This window comes from Aquarana catesbeiana, linkage group LG01 (genome assembly GCF_042186555.1).
Source record: "Aquarana catesbeiana isolate 2022-GZ linkage group LG01, ASM4218655v1, whole genome shotgun sequence".
Lineage (NCBI taxonomy): Eukaryota > Metazoa > Chordata > Amphibia > Anura > Ranidae > Aquarana > Aquarana catesbeiana.
Window position 1 is genome coordinate 432,061,253 of NC_133324.1, and position 21,265 is coordinate 432,082,517.

The window sequence follows — 21,265 nt, forward strand, 5'->3', positions numbered from 1 at the left end:
GAACGAAAAAAAAACTTGTCAACTCTGGTCGGAGCCACTGTACTAATGATCCAATGTTAGTACAGCGATCTTCCCTCGTTAGCTGTTGCGTCCTGACAGGGGGGCGCCCCCCCCGCAAGAACACTCCGATCAGCGCTTTTAGCCATTGGCTGAGATCGCTGATCGGGGAGCCGGTCGGCTGCTGGTTTTCCAGCATGCTTGTCCAACAAGGCTGCCATACACATGGGCCAAATGTTGGACAGTTTTTATTGAACCGGCTGATGACACCTCTCATTTGGCCCATGTGTATGGGGCTTAATAACTGGAAGCTGATTGGTTTCTTTGCAGAGCTTCACTAGATTTTGCACTCTCCAGTTTTAGTAAATCACCCCCACAATGATATACAATGACATCTTTAATAAAATAATGATTTAAACAATCACGGTAATTGATGGAAAGAGCATGTGGTAATGACATTTTGAAAAAGGGGCATTCAAATCAGGTATTCTACTTGATATGTTAGGGATCAGGTCACACAGCTCATTCCAGCAGAATGTTGGTGGGCAATATAGCCTTATCAATATAGATTTCAGAATGCCTCTAATAAAGAGTTGTTAAAACTTGCAAGAATGAAAAGAATCACCAACATATTTCTGAAAACTAGGGCTCCCATCAGGCAGTGTAGAAATGGAAAAAATGTACAATGTTTATACTCTTCGCAAGCATAGGTGTTCTAAAGAGATTAGTGCAAGGATACAGTACAGTTCTCAAAAAGCTTAGTGTGATGGAGATCTGTTGGCATCTCTTGCACTTGATAACATTTGTGTTCATGAATCTACTAATAGCGCTATAAAAGTGTAGTGATCAGGCAGGGTTACAATGAGGAAAGCCATTGCACTAAATAGTGCTGTCCATCCCAAGTTTGCCACCTGGATGTTCAAAGCATTACTGGAACAACACTCATACACTGACTATATCCTTAAGCCAAATGTGTGTGATGGAGAAAGTATGATGTTATGGGGCTGCTTTTCTATCTTAGTACCTAAACAGCTTACAGTTACTATGGATCCAAATCATCTCAACATTCTACATAGGGCCCCTTTCAGACGGGGCGGATCCGCTCAGCGGACTCCGCTAGCTCAGCGGGGATCGCTCCGTTGATCCCCCCTGAGCAGGCAGATGACAGGTCTGTCTCTGCTCACTGTGCAGGGACAGACCTGTCAGAGCTTTGCTGTCCTTTATGGGGAGATGGGATGAAAATGGACAGCCTGTCCGTTTTCATTCAATCCGATTCACTGGACGGATGGCAAACGTATCGCTATCCGTCTGTTTTGAGTGGATCTCATCTAGTCGGATGGCAGGTGGGTGTCAACGGACACATCTCCACTGACATCCGCCTGCCCATACAAGTCAATGGGTGGCCCGCTCAGATCTGCCTGAAAAATGGACGGATCTTTGCAGGTCGATCGTGTGTAAGGGGCCTTAGAATAACTGTTTGGCCTTGATTTAAAACTTTAAGTTGGGTCATGCAATATAACAGTGAGCTGAAATGTGGCAGCAAATCAACAAAAGAGTTTTAGTAGGAATGTAGGATTTTAAAATAGCCAGGTAATAATCCTAATTTGAAAGCCACTGAAATGGGGTGTGATTCTGAAAATACAGTTTTGTATTTGGCAAAGGGCCAGGATACTTTCTAACCACTGCATATGCCTGATTAATAGGTACTAATAGACTTTAGCTGCGGTTATTAGTAAAAAAGGGGGTTCTGCTAGTCACAAGATGAGATGAGAGTCACTTGTTTAAACTATTTGCTCCAAACAAATACTGTAAGGTAAAATCTGTGTGATCAACAGGGAATGCAGGGACTTCCAATTCCAAAACAGCTAAAGGTTCCCACTCTGGGGTTTATTTACTAAAGCTGGAGAGTGCAAAATCTGGTGCAACCCCTCATAGAAACCAATCATCTTCCAGGTTTTATTATCAAAGCTTAATTGAACAAGCTGAAGTTAGAAGCTGATTGGCTACCATGCACAGCTGCACCTGATTTTGAGTGCACCAGTTTTAGTAAATCCCCCCATTGTCGATCACTATAGATCAGTGGTTCTCAACCTCAGTCCTCAAGTACCCCCAACAGGCCATGTTTGCAGGTTTTCCTTTATCTTGCACAGGTGCTTTAAATCAGAGACAATGGCTTGGTATTTTGGACAGCTATTTTATCTAAGAGAAATTCCCAAAACATGGCCTGTAGGGTGTACTTGAGGACTAAGTTTGAGAACCACTGCTATAGATATTGGGGTGTACTTACTAAAGGCAAATCCACTTTGCACTGCAAGTGCACTTGGAATTGCACTTGGAAGTCCAGTCGCTTTAGATCTGAGGGGAAAATCTGAAACCAGGGGAAGCTCTGCTGATTTTATCATCCAATCATGTACAAACAAAAATGTGTTTTTTTTATTTTCCTTGTATGCCCCCCTCGGATCTACAGCAACTGCACTTCCAAGAGCAATTCCAAGTGCACTTGCAGTGCAAAGTAGATTTGCCTTTAGTAAATAAACCCCAGTATATCGCTACTGCAACACATTTGAACTAAAACTATGACATACAGAATGTTATGCAACTATATAAATACAAAGCATATACAGGTAAAAACTATCTATTTTACATTCAGGCATCCTTGTGCTATGTTAAAGCTGTTATACCTACCCAAACTGACAATTTCCCATAATAAAACACCAAATGACCATCTATAAAAGAAAAAAAACATGAAGATTGTTGGTCAAATAAGTTAAAATATGTAAAATCATTGTCTAAAATGTATCTACTGCACATCTTGTTTATGCAACATCCATTTAGAAGATGATCTATTAAAGCAATTACATTCAAATATCAATTGTGAAAATAATGCTAACAAATCACAATGACATTTGGGTTGTTTTTTTGATAATCATTAGTTTGGCTGATCTTGATTATCTGCAACTGCTTGAAGTACACTATTTAGCAGCCCTTATTTAGGCTTGATTTACATCTATGCATGTTGCTTCTGAGTGTTTCTGCATTGCTTTTTGCGGTGCTTGCCGCGTTTTTGGACACGCGTTTTTACCGTGCTTTTTCCACAATTTGCTTTTTTTTTACACTGTATATAGCTGCTTGCTAAGGAGGGGGCCGGGAAGCCAGCTGCCGCGTCCTTAACAACCGATGAGTCATCAGCTGTCAGCGGGCTTCCCTGCTGACAGCTCAATGTAAAAAAAAAAAAAAAAAAGAATTGGCGGCTAAAAAAAATTGTGAAAAAAAAACAAAAGAAACAAAAACAGCTTGGGGTCCCCCCCAGGTCCATACCAGGCCCTTGGGTCTAGAATAGATTCGCAGAGGTCCCCCCATGCCAAAATTGAAAAAAAAATGTTGTGGAGTCCCCCCCAGAACTATACAAGTCCACATGTCCTGAATATGGGGGTTGGGTGTTTTGGGGCAGTGGGGGCTCTGCGCCCCCCACCTCAAAGCACCTTGCCCCCATGTTCATGGGGACAAGGGCCTCTTCCTGACAACCCTGGCCATTGGTTGTTGAGGTCTACTGGCACGAGGGCTTATTGGAATCTGGAATCCCCCTTTAACAAGGAGGCCCCCAGATCCCAGCCTCCCCCCCTATGGAAATGGATATCGGGTAAATCGTACCCCTACCCATTCACCAAAAAAAGTAGTGTAGTGTGACAAAACACAATAGACAGTTTTTGACAAGTCCTTTATTAAAAATGTCTTCTTCTTCCCTGCTTCTTCCTCCTCCGGGCTTCTCCCACTTCTTCCTCCAGTCTTCTCCTTCTCACGCTTCTTCTTCCGGAGGCACCGCCCCCTTGTGACTTTACCGTCCGGTGCATGATGGGTCAGTGACATCACAAGGGCGTGGGGCCTCCGGATGATGTCATCCGATGGCCATGCCCCATAGTTATCTAAGAAATGCTTAACATTGACGCGGACAGGACCGTGGGACACAGCATCGGAGGAGGGTCATCGGCGGGAGCGGCGGTGGAGGAAGAAGAACAACACCGGACAAAAAAGACAGGAGAAAGAAGAAGATGAAGGAAAAAGCAGGAGAAGGAGAAGACTGGAGGAAGAAGCAGGGAAGAAGAAGACATTTTTAATAAAGGACTTGTCAAAAACTGTCTTTTATCTTTTGTCACACCACACTACTTTTTGTCGGTGAATGGGTAGGGGTACAATGTACAATCCATTCACATAGGGGGGAGGCCGGGATCTGGGGGCCCCGTTGTTAAAGGGGGCTTCCAAATTCCGATAACCCCGCCTTCAGACCCCAACAACCAAAGGCCAGGGTTGTCGGGAAGATGCCCTTGCCCCATCAACATGGGGGCAAGGTGTTTTGAGGGGGGCAGAGCCCCCTACCCCAAAGCACCCTCCCCCTCATGTTGAGGGCATGTGGACTGGTATGGTTTAGGAGGGGGGAGGGGGCACTCGCTCGTCCCCTCCCTTTCCTGACCTGCCGGGCGGCATGCTCAGATAAGGGTCTGGCAAGGATTTTGGGGGGGATCCCACGCCATTTTTTTTCCAATTTTGGCGTGTGGGTGTTCCCTCCGAATTCATACTAGACCCAAGGGCCTAGTATGGACCTGGGGGGGACCCCACGCTGTTTTTTTTCACAATTTTTTTTTTAGCCATCAAATCTTTTTTTTTTACATTCAGCTGTCAGCGGGGAGGCCCGCTGACAGCTGATGACTCGTTGGTTGATAAGGACGCAGCGGCCGGCTTCCCGTCCCTCTCCTTAGCAACCAGCTATATACAGTGTAAAAAAAAAAAGCAAATTGTGGCAAAATCACGGTGAAAACTATGTAAAAACACGGTATTTGCGTTTAGGATGCGGGTCTATTGAAGTCTATTACATGTAAAACACTGCATTTTGTGGGAAAAAAAGTCCCCGGCCCTTTCCAAAAATGCATAAGCACAAAAATGCATTGATGTGAACATGTTTCATAGGAAGCCATGTTAAAAAAATTCCTTGCATTTCTGCAAAATGCATCAAAAAACGCATTAGTGTGAATCAAGCTTTAGTATGACAGTGAAAGGAGTTATGTGCAAAGTGCAGTTCTAAAGCAAGCAAAATTAATCCCTTATGTGTTTCATGAAGTGAACACTGAAATGGGATACTACATTTTGCGTTCAATGCTTTGCTTCCTGCAATATTTATTGAAAAGAGCCTGGTAGAGGTGGTTTTAATGTACTTTGAGTTACTGACCCAGAACAAGTCTGAGGTGGACCAGCATTTTCAACCTTGTTAAACTCCAAGGTTTTATAGGAGTGTTTCCAAACAACAAAGGGTTTGGTAACATTATTGCGCAGAGTAAAGCAGAGCAAGATATTTTATATATTTATACCCTTTACAGAAGGTGGAGAGCAAAGGTCTTTGGGAGAGTTCCTCCTTCAACAAAATTAAAGGATTTAAAGTACAACTTTACAGTACAACCGTGCCCCCGTTAGGGAGATTCACCTTCTCTATTTGTCCTGTTTACCATTATCATTGAAAGTGAAAGTAAAAGAAAATCCTACATTTTGGGTTGTCCCCAGAAAAAGTAATAGCGGGGAAATATTCTGATGGGGACACTAGTTTTGGTGAACTGGGGGTCCCCTGAGGATTCCCTTAATTTGTAGGGATTTCTCCTCACTTCCTGTTTTGGGACACAGAGGGCAAAAAATAAACTGACAAGGGTTATGACCTTCCCTTTTTCTATCCAAAAGGAAAAAAAAGGTTTTGTTTATAGTTCTACTTTTAAGAAGTCTTAACAGGGGTTCCTAGTTATGCTTTTCTTTTACAGGTATGCTTGTTCTTCATTGATGATCTCCTTATTTTCTCATCAGGTGCCATTATATCTGAAGAACAAGGCTGTGCTATTAGTAGCACTGCCTCCAATTTTGAGGTCAAGCCCCCTTATTCCAGGAAAATGGGCTTTATACAGGTTTCAGAAAAAAAAGTACAGGAGGGGATCCAATTTGTATCTGTCTCAAAAATCTCTCTATTTAATACTACATGAAACCTCCTTATGCTAAAATAAAGCAGAATATACAACTGACTAGAATTAAAATGTACTCACACATCACTGTTTGTTGTATAAACACTGTAGTTCAAAGATTCAATTGCCATCCATCGAACTGGGAGCCGTCCCTAAATAAGATATATTCAAATATAGTATGCCATGCATATACATCTTGCTTTAGGGGAAATATAAAGTATAGTAAGAAGGGGAGGAGGGTTCTGTCCTAGGGTATATTATTTTAAAATGCACCTATCCTTGAATTATAGCATATCTGGTTCAAAATCTCTCAAAATTGCAGAAGCCAATTTATAATTACACTTACCTCGGATAGAACTATGCTATAATCTCCAATGATTGCATTCATCTCTCTAAATACATTTTTGTATAACACAGGTAGGGTTAACTTCACAGAAGAAATACTGTGCATGTAAATAACATTTTTAAGCTTTTTTAGGTTAAAAAAAAAAAAAAACTTTAAAGATATTTACCATTGTCTTTTTTACATACACCTCTTGCCCTCGAGATAACCCAAAGTCAGCAATTTTCGCATTGTAGCTTTCACCAACCAAAATATTTCTGGCTGCTAAATCTCGATGTATGAACTAGCAAAAGACAAATGTAATGATTACCTGATACATTAAATAAAGAAATATATATATATATGTATATGGCAAATGTGGATGTTCAGCTTTGGTATAAATGCTAAAAATCAGAGAGATATCCCTTCCAGGGTCCTTCAGGAACCTTGGCCAAATTGACCAACAGCAGATCCATATAAAAACACTTCCTTCAAATTCCTAATTATACATAGGTTCTTTTTTTAATAATGCTTTAAAACTACAACATTATCTCAGACTCATGTGGTAATGCCTAGAGTCTGTTTTATGAGAACATTTATCTATAGTGTAAAATAATCGTAACGGTTCATTTGCTACAGTCTGTGATGATAGTTTATCTAGACAGTTAACAGGGATGATGATCCATGATCCAGCAATTTAATGGTAGACTCTTTGCTAATCTATTTGAATTTGTGCATGCCAACTCACAATAGGCACATGAATATTTAAGAAATGTGAATTCTGATTTACCTGTGTACTATTGGATTGACAAATCTACCAATAAATAATATAATAAAAATAAAAGAATTTGTTATACACATATTGGAATCTGCTTTTCCAGAGCTTTATAAACTGCCTATTCTCAATATACTGTACTTCTTTAATAAATGTTGAAATATGCACTGTGCCAACCTGTTTTTGGCTCAGGTAATCCATGCCTCGGGCTACATCTGCCGCAAACTGGAGAAGCTGCTGGGATGACAAGGTTGATGCTGTACTGTTAGCTATTGCAAATGCTGGATCTGTCTCCAGTACTCTACTTTTCCGAAGAAAATCAAGTAGGTTGCCATGTGGAGCATATTCTATTGCCAAGTATAAGTAGCCTGTAGAAAAGTAATGACAACACATTTGGAACAGTAAGATATTTAGGGCATTGCAAACAAACAAATCATAATTTAGGATGAAAGATATAAGAATCTCCTTTCACTAGCAGAACTCCCGCAATAGTGGGGTGCCCTTCCATGGTTCTGAAAGTACATAATTGCATCTATTTGTAACCCAATTCCCAATAATCACTTTTATTTTTGAGTAAACCCACTTAATATCATGATGTGTACTATTTATTAACTGTGCTCATAGATAACATGAAGAAAGACTGGAACATTGGGCTTCTTCATTTTGTAGTTCTCTGAGGCCTGTATTTCACATGAGAGTCTGATATACACTATATTACCAAAGGTATTGGGACGCCTGCCTTTACACGCACATGAACTTTAATGGCATCCCAGTCTTAGTCCGTAGGGTTCAATATTGAGTAGGCCCATTCTTTGCAGCTATAAAAGCTTCAACTCTTCTGGGAAGGCTGTCCACAATGTTTAGGAGTGTGTCTATGGGAATGTTTGACCATTCTTCAAGAAGCGCATATGTGAGGTCAGTCACTGATGTGGACGAGAGAGCCTGGCTTGCAGTCTCAGCTCTAATTCATCTCAAAAGGTGTTCTATTTGGTTGAGGTCAGGACTCTGTGCAGGCCAGTCAAGTTCCTCCACCCCAAACTCGCTCATCCATGTCTTTATGGACCTTGCTTTGTGCACTGATGCGCAGACATGTTGGAACAGGAAGGGTCCATCCCCAAACTGTACTCACAAAGTTGGGAGCATGAAATTGTCCAAAATGTCTTGGTATGCTGACGCCTTAAGAGTTCCCTTCACTGGAACTAAAGGGCCAAGCCCAACCCCTGAAAAACAACCCCGCACCATAATCTTCCCTCCACTAAATGATTTGGACCAGTGCACAAAGCAACCTGTGTAGGTATCCTGCGGGTACTCCGGCTTCCTCCCACGCTCCAAAGACATGTTGGTAGGTTAATTGGCTCCTGTCTAAATTGGCCCTAGTAAGTGTATGAATGTGAGATAGGGACCTTATAATGTAAGCTCCTTGAGGTCAGAGACTGATGTGATTGTACAATATATATGTAAAGCACTGCGTAAATTGACAGCGATATGTAAGTATGCGTAATAAATAAATAAGTCAAACTTTAGATCCTGATGCCATAGGTCTTGAAGCAACTGCTACCTCTGCTTTCCCTTCTGGTAAACATGTGGGACACAACATAGCAGAGTACCTGATTCTTCCCAACAAATGTACCTACCACATTGGTCTACACACAGTGTGGTACCGAGTTAACCTAGCAGTAGTATATTGGATTGGAGTAGAACCCACACAAACACTGGGAGAACACACAACATTCATGCAGATGTATAAGAGATAACAATGCATGTTAAACCAGCAAATTATCTAAATCATTTTGAAGATCAGGAAGTATTTTTTTCCTGTTAAAACAAAGTGGACAATGCTTTCCTCTGGCTTGCACTGCTTTGTTTGTCTTAGATATTTCAACCTAACTGACCATGTAGTTAGCTAATAGTATCCTTACTGTCAGTTGATCCAAGCAATAGTAAGGCAATAAATATTACTGACCACTAAGCAATCATACTGCCATGCTGGTTGATATTTTCATTGTGTACATTTAAGTTCTGGGAAAAAAAAGTCTACAACTAACTAATCCCATCACCAGTAAAGAGGAAAAAATGAAACATAAGTGAGATGTTATCAGTACTAAAAATATGCAAAAGAAGATATTAAAATATGTTAATATTCAAGCTTTTTTGCAAATTATAAGTTGTATCAAAAAATATACACTAAAAGCCCAGAGATCAGTTTTTAGATGTATAAGACACAAAAATGATCAGAGCAAATTTTAGCAAAGATCGAAGTATGTTGCCATTTTAAAAGAATACGATTTTTATCATGTTTAACCTGCATCCTTCTAGACATGTCATGGAATTGAATACCACTTGGAGAGCAGAAATTACTATAATTTGTGTCTTATTTAAAAAAAAAAAAAATTAAGTCAGTCCATGTGCAAGATCATGGCTGATATATGATCATGTGTGTTGCAGCAATGGAAGTAGAGAAAATCATTTTCAGCCTATATACTCACCTCGATGCTCACAGGCTCCGAGGAGATTAATAATATTTGGGTGACTACCGAGTTTACACAGCACTTCTAGCTCTCCGGCAAAATCCCTGTGATCATCTTTAGATGCATACTCTAATTACAAAAACAGAAAAAAGTATTGTTATAACCACATTGTTGGTCACACACCTGCATACAGACCCACAGATACTATGCGCTGTACCTTTCATTCTTTTAATGGCGGCATCCATGCGTAAGCCATCTTTTTTGATACGGGCCTTGAGAACTTGCCCAAAATTCCCCTCTCCAATCACATCCTGGAACTTAATATCATGCCATTCCAAGACGGGGTATTCTACAGGATCAGGGCTGTTCTTAGCTTTTCTTAAATGATTGAGTGTTGTAGCATTGAACTGCACTATTGGTTCTTCTCTCTGAACAAGAGAACACTAAGTTAAATCAATTTATTTTCAAATGTGCTGCTCATAAATGTACCTTATTACTTGTATTTAGTTTCACAGAAAAAAACACATTTGCAGTGAAAACATTCTTTTTTATTATGACAGAGTGGGTAAAGGTCAGTGTATCTATAAAGTATTTACTGCTTTAACCCCACTGGAGCGATTTTCCCTTATGGGTTACAGACAATGATAAAAATTCTAATTTGGGGGGTGCTGACAGACAGATCCACCTGGGTGCAGAGCAGAGAGTGGACTAATTGCTGTGTGTGACTGGATGGTGAGCTACAAAATTGCTGGGATTGGTGAGCTGCTGCTGCAGGGATTTACCATCTCCTGCTAGAGAGACTGAGCCCTTTAGAAACTAACTATACAGCCATCTTGTAGCCTTATTGCTGCCTGCAGGCTTGACTGGGACTATTCTCATGGGCACCAACTATACAATTGAGCCCCAGTGTTAGCTGGCTGAAGAGGTAGGGCTAAAGACTGTTCCTTTACAGCTGCTAGACATAGACCTTTACCTAGTATGTATGCTAAGATGTACCTCTCAGGGGACATTGCACTATATCCTAGCCATTCTCCTAGAGCGCACTCTAGTTATAGTATTATTTTTCACATTGCAAATAGTGCTTATATGCACTGTGTTTTGCTGAACCATAAGTAAGATAAAGTCTAGTGGTACAGAACTCTATTCTTAGTTACCTAGACATAGTGATTTTATGGTCTAGCAGATTGTGTCTGAACCTACCTTCTGTGTGTTGATTTATGCTCAAACTACCATTTATTCTAACCTGTACCAACACATTGAGTTTTTTTAAATTTTTTTTCTAAATGGTCTTATGCAGTGGCAGATGGTGGGGTTTTTTGGGGTCAGGGGCAGCAAACAGCCCCACCGGCGGCACACTCCCCCACCACCACCCGCTGTCCTTAACTTGGATGCTGGCGGTAAAAGTGCGGCTGGTTCGGGGAAAGCTGCTCTGGTGTCCTCTCCTGGAGCAGCTTCTGCTGTGTCTCCTCTCTCCTCCTCCCAGCGCTAGGCATCCAATAGGATCGCCCGACATTTTGGTCAATCGGGAAACAGGTTTCATACCTGCTTCCCGATTGGCCGGGAGGAGGATACGTGTTGCAACAGCGAACTTTCATTCACTGTTGCAACACACCTGGGTGGGCTCCAGACGCAATGCTCTGCGTCCTGAGTTCACCATATTTTGAAACCTATTTGAGCCTATGGCGGAGTTGGTGGAGTGGATACAAAGCCGTCAACAAAGCCGTCCTCATCCTCCTCATCCTCTGTCACCCAGGTTCAGAGTAGCTTGCCTTCCAGCACAGCTGCCAAAGTGGCCTATTCTACCAACTCCTTGTCCACAGTATCTCCTTCCGTAGCCCCACCATCATGCACGGAGGAGTCCCCAGAATTATTCGACCACAGTGTCGGGTACATGCTGCTGGAGGATGCGCAGCGATTTGAAGGCTGTGATGTTGGTTCCCATGTTGAGGAAGGGAGTAACATGAGCCTAGAGAGAGGGGGTGCCCAAGAAGGACAAGAAACTGGCAGTCATGTTCCCCCAGCTGCAGCCTACTGCCAAGTTTGCTCCAGTGATGAGGAGAGAGGGGATGATGAGGTTACTTGGGTGCCTGAGAGAAGAGAGGAAGAGGCACAACTCCAACGAGGCAGGATGTCCTCTAGGGGGCAGCTTAAGGGTAGCCAGCCTATTGCATCACACCGCAGAGCTTCGCAGGTGCAGGGCGCTGCTGACTCCCCACTGACTTTTAAAAGTTTCTTGGTGTGGGCCTTTTTCGACATGTGTGCAGTAGATCACACTGTTGCTGTTTGCAACCAATGTCTGAAGCGGATCAAGTGTGGCCAGAACAGCAGCTGCTTGGGCACCACATGCTTGACCAGACATATGACGACCTTCCATGTAGTCCATTGGCAACAGCACTTGAAAGACCCACATCAAAGAAAAAGGCAGACTTCTCCTTGCTCCTCATCTGGGATCTCCAACCCTACTATACCTCCAGTCCTCTCAAAAACCTGCACTGAGAGGAATGGAGGTATAGCAGTAGGTGTCCCAAGCACTTGCAGCCAATCTGCTAGCAGTACACCACCATCTAATTTTAGCAGGCAAATTTCCCTAACCCAGTTGCTGATCCGTAAAAAGAAATTCGGTCCCAGCCATCCACATGCTCAGCGTTTAAATGCTAGCTTGGCCAAATTGCTAGCAGTGCAACTAGACTCCCCCTTACGTGACTTTGTGGAATGTGCTGCACCTCAGTGGTAGGTTCCAAAACACTATTTCTTTGCATGGAAGGCCATTCCGGCTTTCTACCGGCATGTGGAAGGCAGTGTTTTGGCCTCATTGGACAGGGCGGTCAGCAGTAAGGTGCATATTACCACTGACTCATGGTCCAGCAGGCATGTGCAGGTACGTTACCTTTCCTTCACGATGCACTGGGACAGGGTTCAGTGTTGTTGGAGCTTGTTCCACCACCATGCCTCCAAAATGCTTGTGGTGATTCTTCCACAGCTCTCTCCTCCACCTCCTCCTCTTCCTCTTCCTCTATGTCCTCTTCTCCAGATTTGTCCTCTGAACCAGCGGTGCTCCATAAGCGTTCAAGGAGCTACGCAAGCAGTCAGGCTAAAAGATGCCATGTGGTGCTTGAGTTGGTCTGCCTAGGATACAGGAGCCACACTGGGGCAGAGATTCTGTCATCTCTGTAGGGGCAGGCTCAGAGGTGGTTGATGCCACACCAGCTTCAGCCAGGAATGGTTGTATGCGACAATGGCACCAACCTTCTCTCCGCCCTCCGACAGGGACACTTGACCCATATTCCATGTTTAAACAAATATATTCTAAATATATAAACTCGCCCTAGTGGTGTCACAAATATATAGCGGGGTAGCAAATATTTCAAACTCTAAAATAAAGTTAAAACAAAAATAACAAGTGCAGCTGCTGTACACAATGTGCTAACCACTTGACCAAAATAATAATAATATGAATTTACAGCGCTAGCAAACACAACATTAGTGAAAATTGAAAGAAAAGGGACTGATAGTGAAGTACCTTGTTGGTAAAGAGATGATTGCGCATAAAATTGGATACTTACAAGAAGTAGGATAAAACCAGGCATAAAAAACATGGAGCTGTGAGTACAAAAACGCAGTTCCTTTTAATTTTGGGTACCTGTTATCCTGGCTGAGTATCCTTAACAAGGGAAATCTACTTGATGATCTGATGTTCAAACTGCCATTCCTGGCCATCACTATTAAGCATGAAGTGACCCCTAGACTGAAAAGCTGAGGGTCTACTCTATTTGGTGAGTGGGGACACAGGAGGGGGTGTTGTGGTACACCTTGAAAACTCTGGAGCACTTTGCCCTTTTTTTGCATTGGAGCACATCAGTCACTTTACATGGACTTTCACTTTTTGTTATTAATGAATTGTTTTTTCTTTCACTAATGTTGTGTTTGCTAGCACTGTAAATTCATATATTCAATATTATTATCATATTCCATGTTTGGCACACGTTCTGAATTTGGTGGTGCAGCGATTCTTAAAGCAGGTACCCAAGCTTACAGGATCTCCTGAGGCAGGCCACAAAAGTCTGTGGTCATTTCCTCCAATCATACAATGCCAGTGCTCGGCTGGCTGACATTCAAAGGGAATGCATCCTACCCATCAACCGCCTCATTTGTGACACACCCACCAGGTGGAACTCAATGTTGGCAATGCTGCAGCGGCTGCACACACAGCAGAGGGCCATCAATGAGCACCTGTGTGAGTATGGCACCAGGACAGGGTCAGGGGAGCTTGGCTTCTTTTCGCTATGCCAGTGGTTAGTGATCAAGGATGCATGCACTGTCCTGTCACCATTTGAGGAGGCCACAAGGATGGCGAGCCTCTAGTCTTCCTGTTGGAGCACATGGTTCGTGGAATCATGGACAGGGCACTTGAAGCAGAACAGCGGGAGGAAGAGGGGGACTTCCTTACCTCTCAAGGCCCCCTTTTCCAGACTGCATTCCTTCGGGCCCGCCAAACACACTGGAAGAAGAGGGGGAGGAGGAGGATTGTGTCAGCACGGATATAGAGGATAACACTCAGCAGCAGTCTTCAAGGGATTGTTTTCAGTCCCCAGAAACCCAAGGAGTTGTACGCGGCTCGGAGGAGGTAGTTACAGATCATGTGATCCTTAGTGACCCAGAGGACTGAGAATCGAATGCCTCTGCAAACTTACGTTGCATGGTCGACAAACACTTTTTATAGCAATAACTTGCATATAAGCCTTTAAAATTAGCACTTTTGATTTTTCATGTTTGTGTTCGAACAAATTTTTTGCCTGTTCGCATGTTCTGCTGCGAACCGAACCGGAGAGTGTTCGGCTCATCCCTAATATCTGAATACCTTATGTTTTTTTTCTGCCAGCTAACCCTCATATCTTTCTTGTGTTGGTAGAAATTAAAAGAAGTCTGCACTAAAAGAAATATAAAGCCATTCATTGGTGGCTTTCTTCTGGTCCGTGACTGAGAAAGTGTTAAAGCCAGTACATGAACATGACAGCCAGGAAACTAGTATTTTCAGAAGGCAATGACAATAATCTTCCATACAGGTTTCCTTTAACCTACAAGTGTTGTGTATATGACCACCAAGGCATTTAGAATCATCTGTATTGTCAGAATTTATCAGGGTTATTCTCTCTGTAATCAACATACAAAACATACTGTTGAGAACACGTACCACTCCATTCTGAAAAGCTTGTGCCATTCTGTGCTGGAAATTGGCTCTCTTCAGCTGCAGCATAATTAGAAATGCAAGTAATATTGTCAGACAGGTCATACCAGCAGAGCCCAAAATAGCAATGAGGAGCATATTGCTGTCTTTTGATTCATAAGCACCTGAGTGAAAAGAAAACGTCTTACTTATTAAAGTGACTAAAAAAAGGCTAATTATACAGTATTTACAGCCAATACAGTAATAAGCAATCTTTAAAACAATCCACTATAAGGGCTCATGCACAGGGGCTTAAAAAAATGCTGCTTCTACAGTAGAAGAGTTTAGCATTTTGCCTGTAAAAGCAGCTAATGTTATCCTATGTGTTCATGCACATTAGGATATATTTTAAGCTTGGTGTTTAGAGGCAGAAAAAAAAGCTTTCTGGTTTATGTTTTTGAGAGCAGTTTTCTGGCAGAAAAAAACAGTAGACGCTCTCACATTTTTATCTGCCAAAAGAACTGGTGTTTTTCCTTCTTTTTTTCTTCTGGGTAATCACGGACGTCACTTCCTGTCATGGACACGTACCAGATCGAGGATTGGAACGCACACCGAACTCAAGGAACAAAACGGCGTAGCGGAACCCTAAAACAAACTGCTGAAAAGACTTAGTGCCGGTCCTAAGGCACTTTAAATTGTGAGTGCACATTTTACACATTCTGGATATTAATTTATTGGTCAAAATAAATTTTATTTAAATATGTTGCGCGATGATGGATGTTTAATTCCTATGAGATACCAAGACTGACATGGAGATATGAGGAGCACCTAGTGGTTAACTAGTTGGAGAAATGCCAGGAAAGTGGAGTGGTTATCCCAATATGAACCAAAGGCAAAACTTTTTCTAGGCTCTGGTGAGTGCCCATTTCAGAAGGTGGTGGTGGCACATGAAGTGGTAAAAAGTTCCTGTTATAGAGCACGGATGAAAATTATATTACATAATATGCACATTGAATGTATATGATAAATGTAAGTGGACTTTGGGGATTATTATAAAATACCTATGTGCTAGGTTGTGATACTTTGCACTTTATAATTTGCACTCTATATTGATCTATTGACATGTTGCACTTTATAGTTTATAGTTTCTTACTGTTGAGGCTGGCATATAAGGTATAGACACCGTATCAGTGGTAATATTGCACTAGCACTTTTTGGATCAGCGCAGTTACATTTTTTTAATACATTTTTCTCCTCCTAACCATGCACTTTTTGCTTCCCAGCTCTGCCTCCAGCTTCTTTTTTGTGAGGAGCACTAGGTAAGGGGGGTGCACTGTGATGTAAGGGAGGGTGGGGGACTCGACTACTGATAGTAGGGAGGCTCTTGACATCTGGACATCTAGTCCAAGCAAATACAACCGGCCCTTTGAAGGCAACCATATAGATGATGCTGCTCTATATCAAGCAGGTTGACCATCACTGGCCTAGCCATTTCAATCTGCTTAAAATGGCTAGGCCAGTGTCTATAAAATGTATGCATGTGTGGACAATCTTTAGACCACCATCAACTTGATCCAATGTCACAAAGCGTTCTTTCATTTTTCATGTGGTTGTAGTGTGTGTGGTATTCTAAAGTTTTGTTTTTTTTTTTTTTTTTTTATTCAGTATTAGAAACAAAACTGGTTATTAGATAAAAGCAGCTGTCACCTTTATGATTCCAAACTGAGTTTGTATCTAATGGAACTAAACAGTAAAATTCATATGTCTATAACAACAAAAAAAATACTGCAATAGAAAATTCTAATTGAAAGTAAAAACAAACTATGATTAAAATTGTTCTAATGCAGTCAGCATTACAGAAACTAGTTAACTTTGTTTTAGGTAAATGTTGCACAATGTTTTGCAGTTACCATTAGGTACTCAGTACATCTATATCTGCCTTACACAAGATGACATATCCACCAGTGACTAATGTTGGTAAATTATTAGGTTAAAACCATATTACATTTGTACCTCATAAAGAATTATGATCACAAATTAGCATTTATGATTATTATTTAAATTATTTGCAATTCCTTTTTCATTTTTTAAGAAATGTATTTTAATTCTGACAGTCTCACCTTTGACTTCTTGACGGGTTCTGACATCTCGGATTGGATTGGAAATGCTTTGCCCAACATTGTTCTCAGTACATAGTTCAATCTGATAAATTGTGTCAGCTTCGAGTCCCTTCAGCTGGTATTGAGTAATGGTTATATTTCTGATCTTAATGTCATGATTGTACCCTGTGTCATCAAAGATCTTATAGCGGATAATGACAGTTGTGATCGAATGACCTTCTTGAATGGACCAGGTGATAATGGCTGTTGAATCCGTGACATTTAATACATTAATATTTGAGGCTGTTGGTGGAATCTCTGTAAACATATAAAATATAATAAATAAAATATAATCTAAAATAATAATAGTAGATTAAAGAGGAACCACTCAAAGTACAGAAAACCAACAACAGCTTTATAATGTAACAATACATATATGGAAATCATTCTGTAACAGGTTAAAATAATGTGACATATTTATGGGAATATCTAATTTTAGAAAGGCATAAATATGTTTAAAGAAATCTGTACAGAACACTATTGTCTCTTTTTATATTACTCCTGAAATGTCTACCTGTCAGAATAAGGCTTTCGCAACACTAATGTGATCACCATATTATCTCCTGTTCCTAAAACCCTGAATCTCCATGACAAACAAAGGCCAGTTATAGGTGGGAGCAGGGGCCATTTGTTTGTTATTGGTATATATTGGTCCGGGGACACACTGTACACCTTTGCTGCCATTGTGCTCTTGCTGGGTGTCCAGTGTGCTCCTGTTCCTTTAAGGGGGATTGGGCTGCCTCCAGGCCCACCTACCCCTCATCTATCCATTTAATGCATGTGCTTCCATTGTGGAGACACTTATAAATTCGTGAAGAGGCCTTGCAGCTTATGCATGTATTTGAAAATGCGTGCTAACTAAACCCCTGTTTTTAACGCAGACTGTTGGACAGGTTTACTTGGTCAGTTGGCAGACTGGTTGGTGAGTTGAGCTATGGAATGTTCTGTTTTTGTCTTTCATCTGAATCCCCATGACCCTTCCTTGCAGCAAACCTCCTCCTTCCATAAACCTCTATATCTTAAACAGTATGCCCTTTCTTCTCCAGAACAAGGGTTTTAGCCACACGCTAGAAAACAAGGTGATGGTGATGAAAGGACACTTGAATATGGCCTTATGAGAACCCAAAGAGCAGCCTCAGGCTCTGCTTTCTGTATTTCTACAACACTTAAGCCGCGTACACACGATCGGACTTTCCGACAACAAAACCGTGGATTTTTGCTCGAAGGGTGTTGGCTCCAACTTGTCTTGCATACACATGGTCACACAAATGTTGGCCAACAATTACGAATGTAGGGACGTACAAGACGTACGTCGAGCCAATAAAAAGGAAGTTCAATAGTCATGTGCCACCCTTTGGGCACCTTCTGCTAATGTTGTGTTTGGTGAACATTGATTCCAAGCATGCGTGATTGTATTTTGGACTTTTGTCCGACGGACTTGTGTACACACAATCGGAAAGTCCGACAACACACATTTGTTGGCGGAAAATTTGAGAGCATGCTAGGCAACATTTTAGGGCTGCAACTAACGATTATTTTCATAATCGATCAGTTGGCCGATAATTGATTAATCGATTAATTGGTTAATAACTTAACTTGAAAAGTGTGGTGTATAATTTAGTTAATATGTAATGTTTTAAAAAAAGGCAATTTATTCTTAAAAATTTCTATGCAGTGGTAAAAATAAATAACCAACTATATGGTTAGGGAGCAAAATATCTAATCCACTCTGAGAATAACAGACAGAAGAGATATATACTGTATATACTATTAGAGGAGATATATTGTATATACTATTAGAGGAGATATACTGTATATACTATTAAAGGGTAAATCTGGTAAATATCAGACTCAGAGATCATTTTTTTTAATTTAAAAACAAACAAACAATGTTGTCCTTAAAAAAAAAAAATTTAATTTTAAGGACGTTCGTTCGATTTCCTAATCGTTAGTGGGGTCAAATCGACGTTCATTTTCAACCACAGTGACGGGAAAATTTGGAAATAGAAAACTTCTTTGTTAAACGCAATTTTCAGACAGTGTATGTGGTTTCGTTCAGAAATTACATTCATTTTAAAAACAGAATATTAAAAACAAGTGAAAATTTCAAACATTCTTTAATTCAGCGAATGTACAAAGATTTTTCGTCTGAATATTCTTGTTTGAAAATTGATCCATGTGGCCAGCATAAGGCTCGGTACACACCTATGCAGTTTGCTTTTGATCTCTTTCTGCAGTGCTTTTTGCTGTGTGTTTTGATTTTTGCACACGTGATTTTGCTGCAATTTGTGTTTTTGCATTTTTTTTTGGTGAATTTGTTGTTGGGCAGGTTAAAAGACACAAATTGCTGAAAAAACGCAATACATGCTTTTCTGTAGCTTCTCCATTGAAGTATATTGAACCAAAAAAGCACCGGCTTGCATTAAAGAAAAAGTCCCTGACCCTTTCCAAATACGCAGTGGCTGAAAAAAGCATAGATGTGAACGTGTCCCATAGGAAACCATGTAAATGAACTGTAGTGCGTTTCTGCAAAAAGCACCAAAAAACACATAGATGTGAACCAGGTCTAAGACGTTTAGTAACATAATTGGCTTAAACTAAAATTAGCCCTTTTATAGTACAAAAAAAAGCAGATAATCACTACTGTAAGAGCCCTTTCACACTGGGGCGGTTTGCAGGCGCTATTGCGCTAATAATAGCGCCTGCAAACCGACCCGAAAGTGCCGCTGCATGTATTCCTGTGTGAAAGCCCCAAGGGCTTTCACACTGGAGCGATGCACTGGCAGGACGGTAAAAAAAGTCCTGCCAGCAGCATCTTCGGAGCGGTGAAGGAGCGGTGTGTATACCGCTCCTTTACCGCTCCTGCCCATTGAAATCAATGGGACAGCGCGGCTATACCGCCGGCAAAGCGCCTCTGCAGAGGCACTTTGCGGTGGTATTTAACCCTTTCTCGGCCGCTAGCGGGGGGTAAAACCGCCCCGCTAGTGGCCGCATACCGACGGTAAAACGCCGCTAATAATAGCGGCGTTTTACCGCCGACGCCGCCCCCCGCCCCAGTGTGAAAGGGCTCTTAGGGGTTCATTTTTTTACTGTAGAACTGTGAAAGTAATATTTAGAGTAGCGATTATTTGCTCATTTTGTACTATAAAGGGCTCATTGTTTTTTTTTTTTTTACCCCATTATGTTACTGGCCGATTAATCGATTATTAAAATAGTAATCGATTAATTTCATAATCGATTAGTTGTCGATTAATCGATTAGTTGTTTCAACCCTACAACGTTTGTTGGCGAAAAGTCTGACCACAAATGTCTGATGGAACATACACATGGTCGGACTTACCGCCAACAAGCTCACATCCAACATTTCCCGTCGGAAAATCCAATCGTGTGTACGGGCCTTAAGTGCACTGTACTTAAAAAAACACAATATTTTGCAAGAAACTGTTCTTCATCTTATAGGTAAGAAATGTATTCAGAGACTGTGGAACTTACGGTCACTGTATGTCCATGCAAACATTGGTTCACTCCATTCACCTTGGGGCTTTGTGTTTACTCTCACCCTACACTGATATAATGTCTTTGGCTTGAGGCCATCTATAATAATTCCGGTTACATTTCCTGGAGCTGTTTTATAAAAAGTGGTTTCAGGATTGTCTGGACTGAAGCATTCAGCCTGACTGACATGTTCTTCTTCAGAGCCTTCCCAGTTGGGCAGCCAAGTCAAGCCTAGAGATGTCTGGCTGTTAGGTGTCAGACTGAGATCTTTTGGAGGGGGAAGACCTACAGAAGATATTGTAATACAAAAACAGTGTTAGCAAATAATTACTAATTCACAAACGCTGACAAACATTGTCAACAATGGAGATCTAAACTTTAGATTAGAACAATAAATCGTAAATAACTTAACCAAAAAAACCATCCTAAGAGTGTTAGTTATCATTGAATGACATAAACAAACTTTGTGTCAGAATGTGTTTAAGAAGCAATATTTCTAATTAATAGATCAAGATATTCAGGAAAGAAAAACTAGTGTAAAGCCTAGTACACACTATCAGTTTTTTTTACATTGAACCCAGAGGGCTGAACGGAGAAAAAAAAAAGTGAGGAGCTCGGGAGGAGATCCTGTACTACCAATCTGATGTTAGTACAGTGACCTTCCTTGCTGAGCTATTGTGTTCTGACAGGGGATACCCCCCTCCCCCCGCCTGAACACACCTGCCATACACAGGGGCCGATGTTGTCCGGTTTCTATTGAACTGGCCAATAGTGCCCGATATTCGGCTTGTGTGTACAGACCTTAAGGCATTTGTTACCCCAGCACCCCATATTCCTGATATGTGCCTGATGTAGACATGTGCACTGCCAAAAAATGAGTTAGTTTTTGTTT

The 21,265-nt window shown here is 41.3% G+C and overlaps 1 protein-coding gene across 1 annotated transcript in view; it reads right to left on the minus strand.

The window, feature by feature from the left end:
- TEK (TEK receptor tyrosine kinase) overlaps positions 1-21,265 on the minus strand; it is a 151,819-nt gene that overhangs the window by 4,964 nt on the left and 125,590 nt on the right. The window contains exons 12-20 of the mRNA XM_073635905.1: positions 20,371-20,658; positions 16,840-17,136; positions 14,747-14,904; positions 9,773-9,983; positions 9,574-9,684; positions 7,265-7,455; positions 6,503-6,616; positions 6,072-6,142; positions 2,683-2,723 (exon numbers count right to left, since the gene is read on the minus strand). Coding sequence (XP_073492006.1) covers positions 2,683-2,723; positions 6,072-6,142; positions 6,503-6,616; positions 7,265-7,455; positions 9,574-9,684; positions 9,773-9,983; positions 14,747-14,904; positions 16,840-17,136; positions 20,371-20,658 — 1,482 coding nt within the window. The remainder of the gene's footprint in view (positions 1-2,682; positions 2,724-6,071; positions 6,143-6,502; positions 6,617-7,264; positions 7,456-9,573; positions 9,685-9,772; positions 9,984-14,746; positions 14,905-16,839; positions 17,137-20,370; positions 20,659-21,265) is intronic.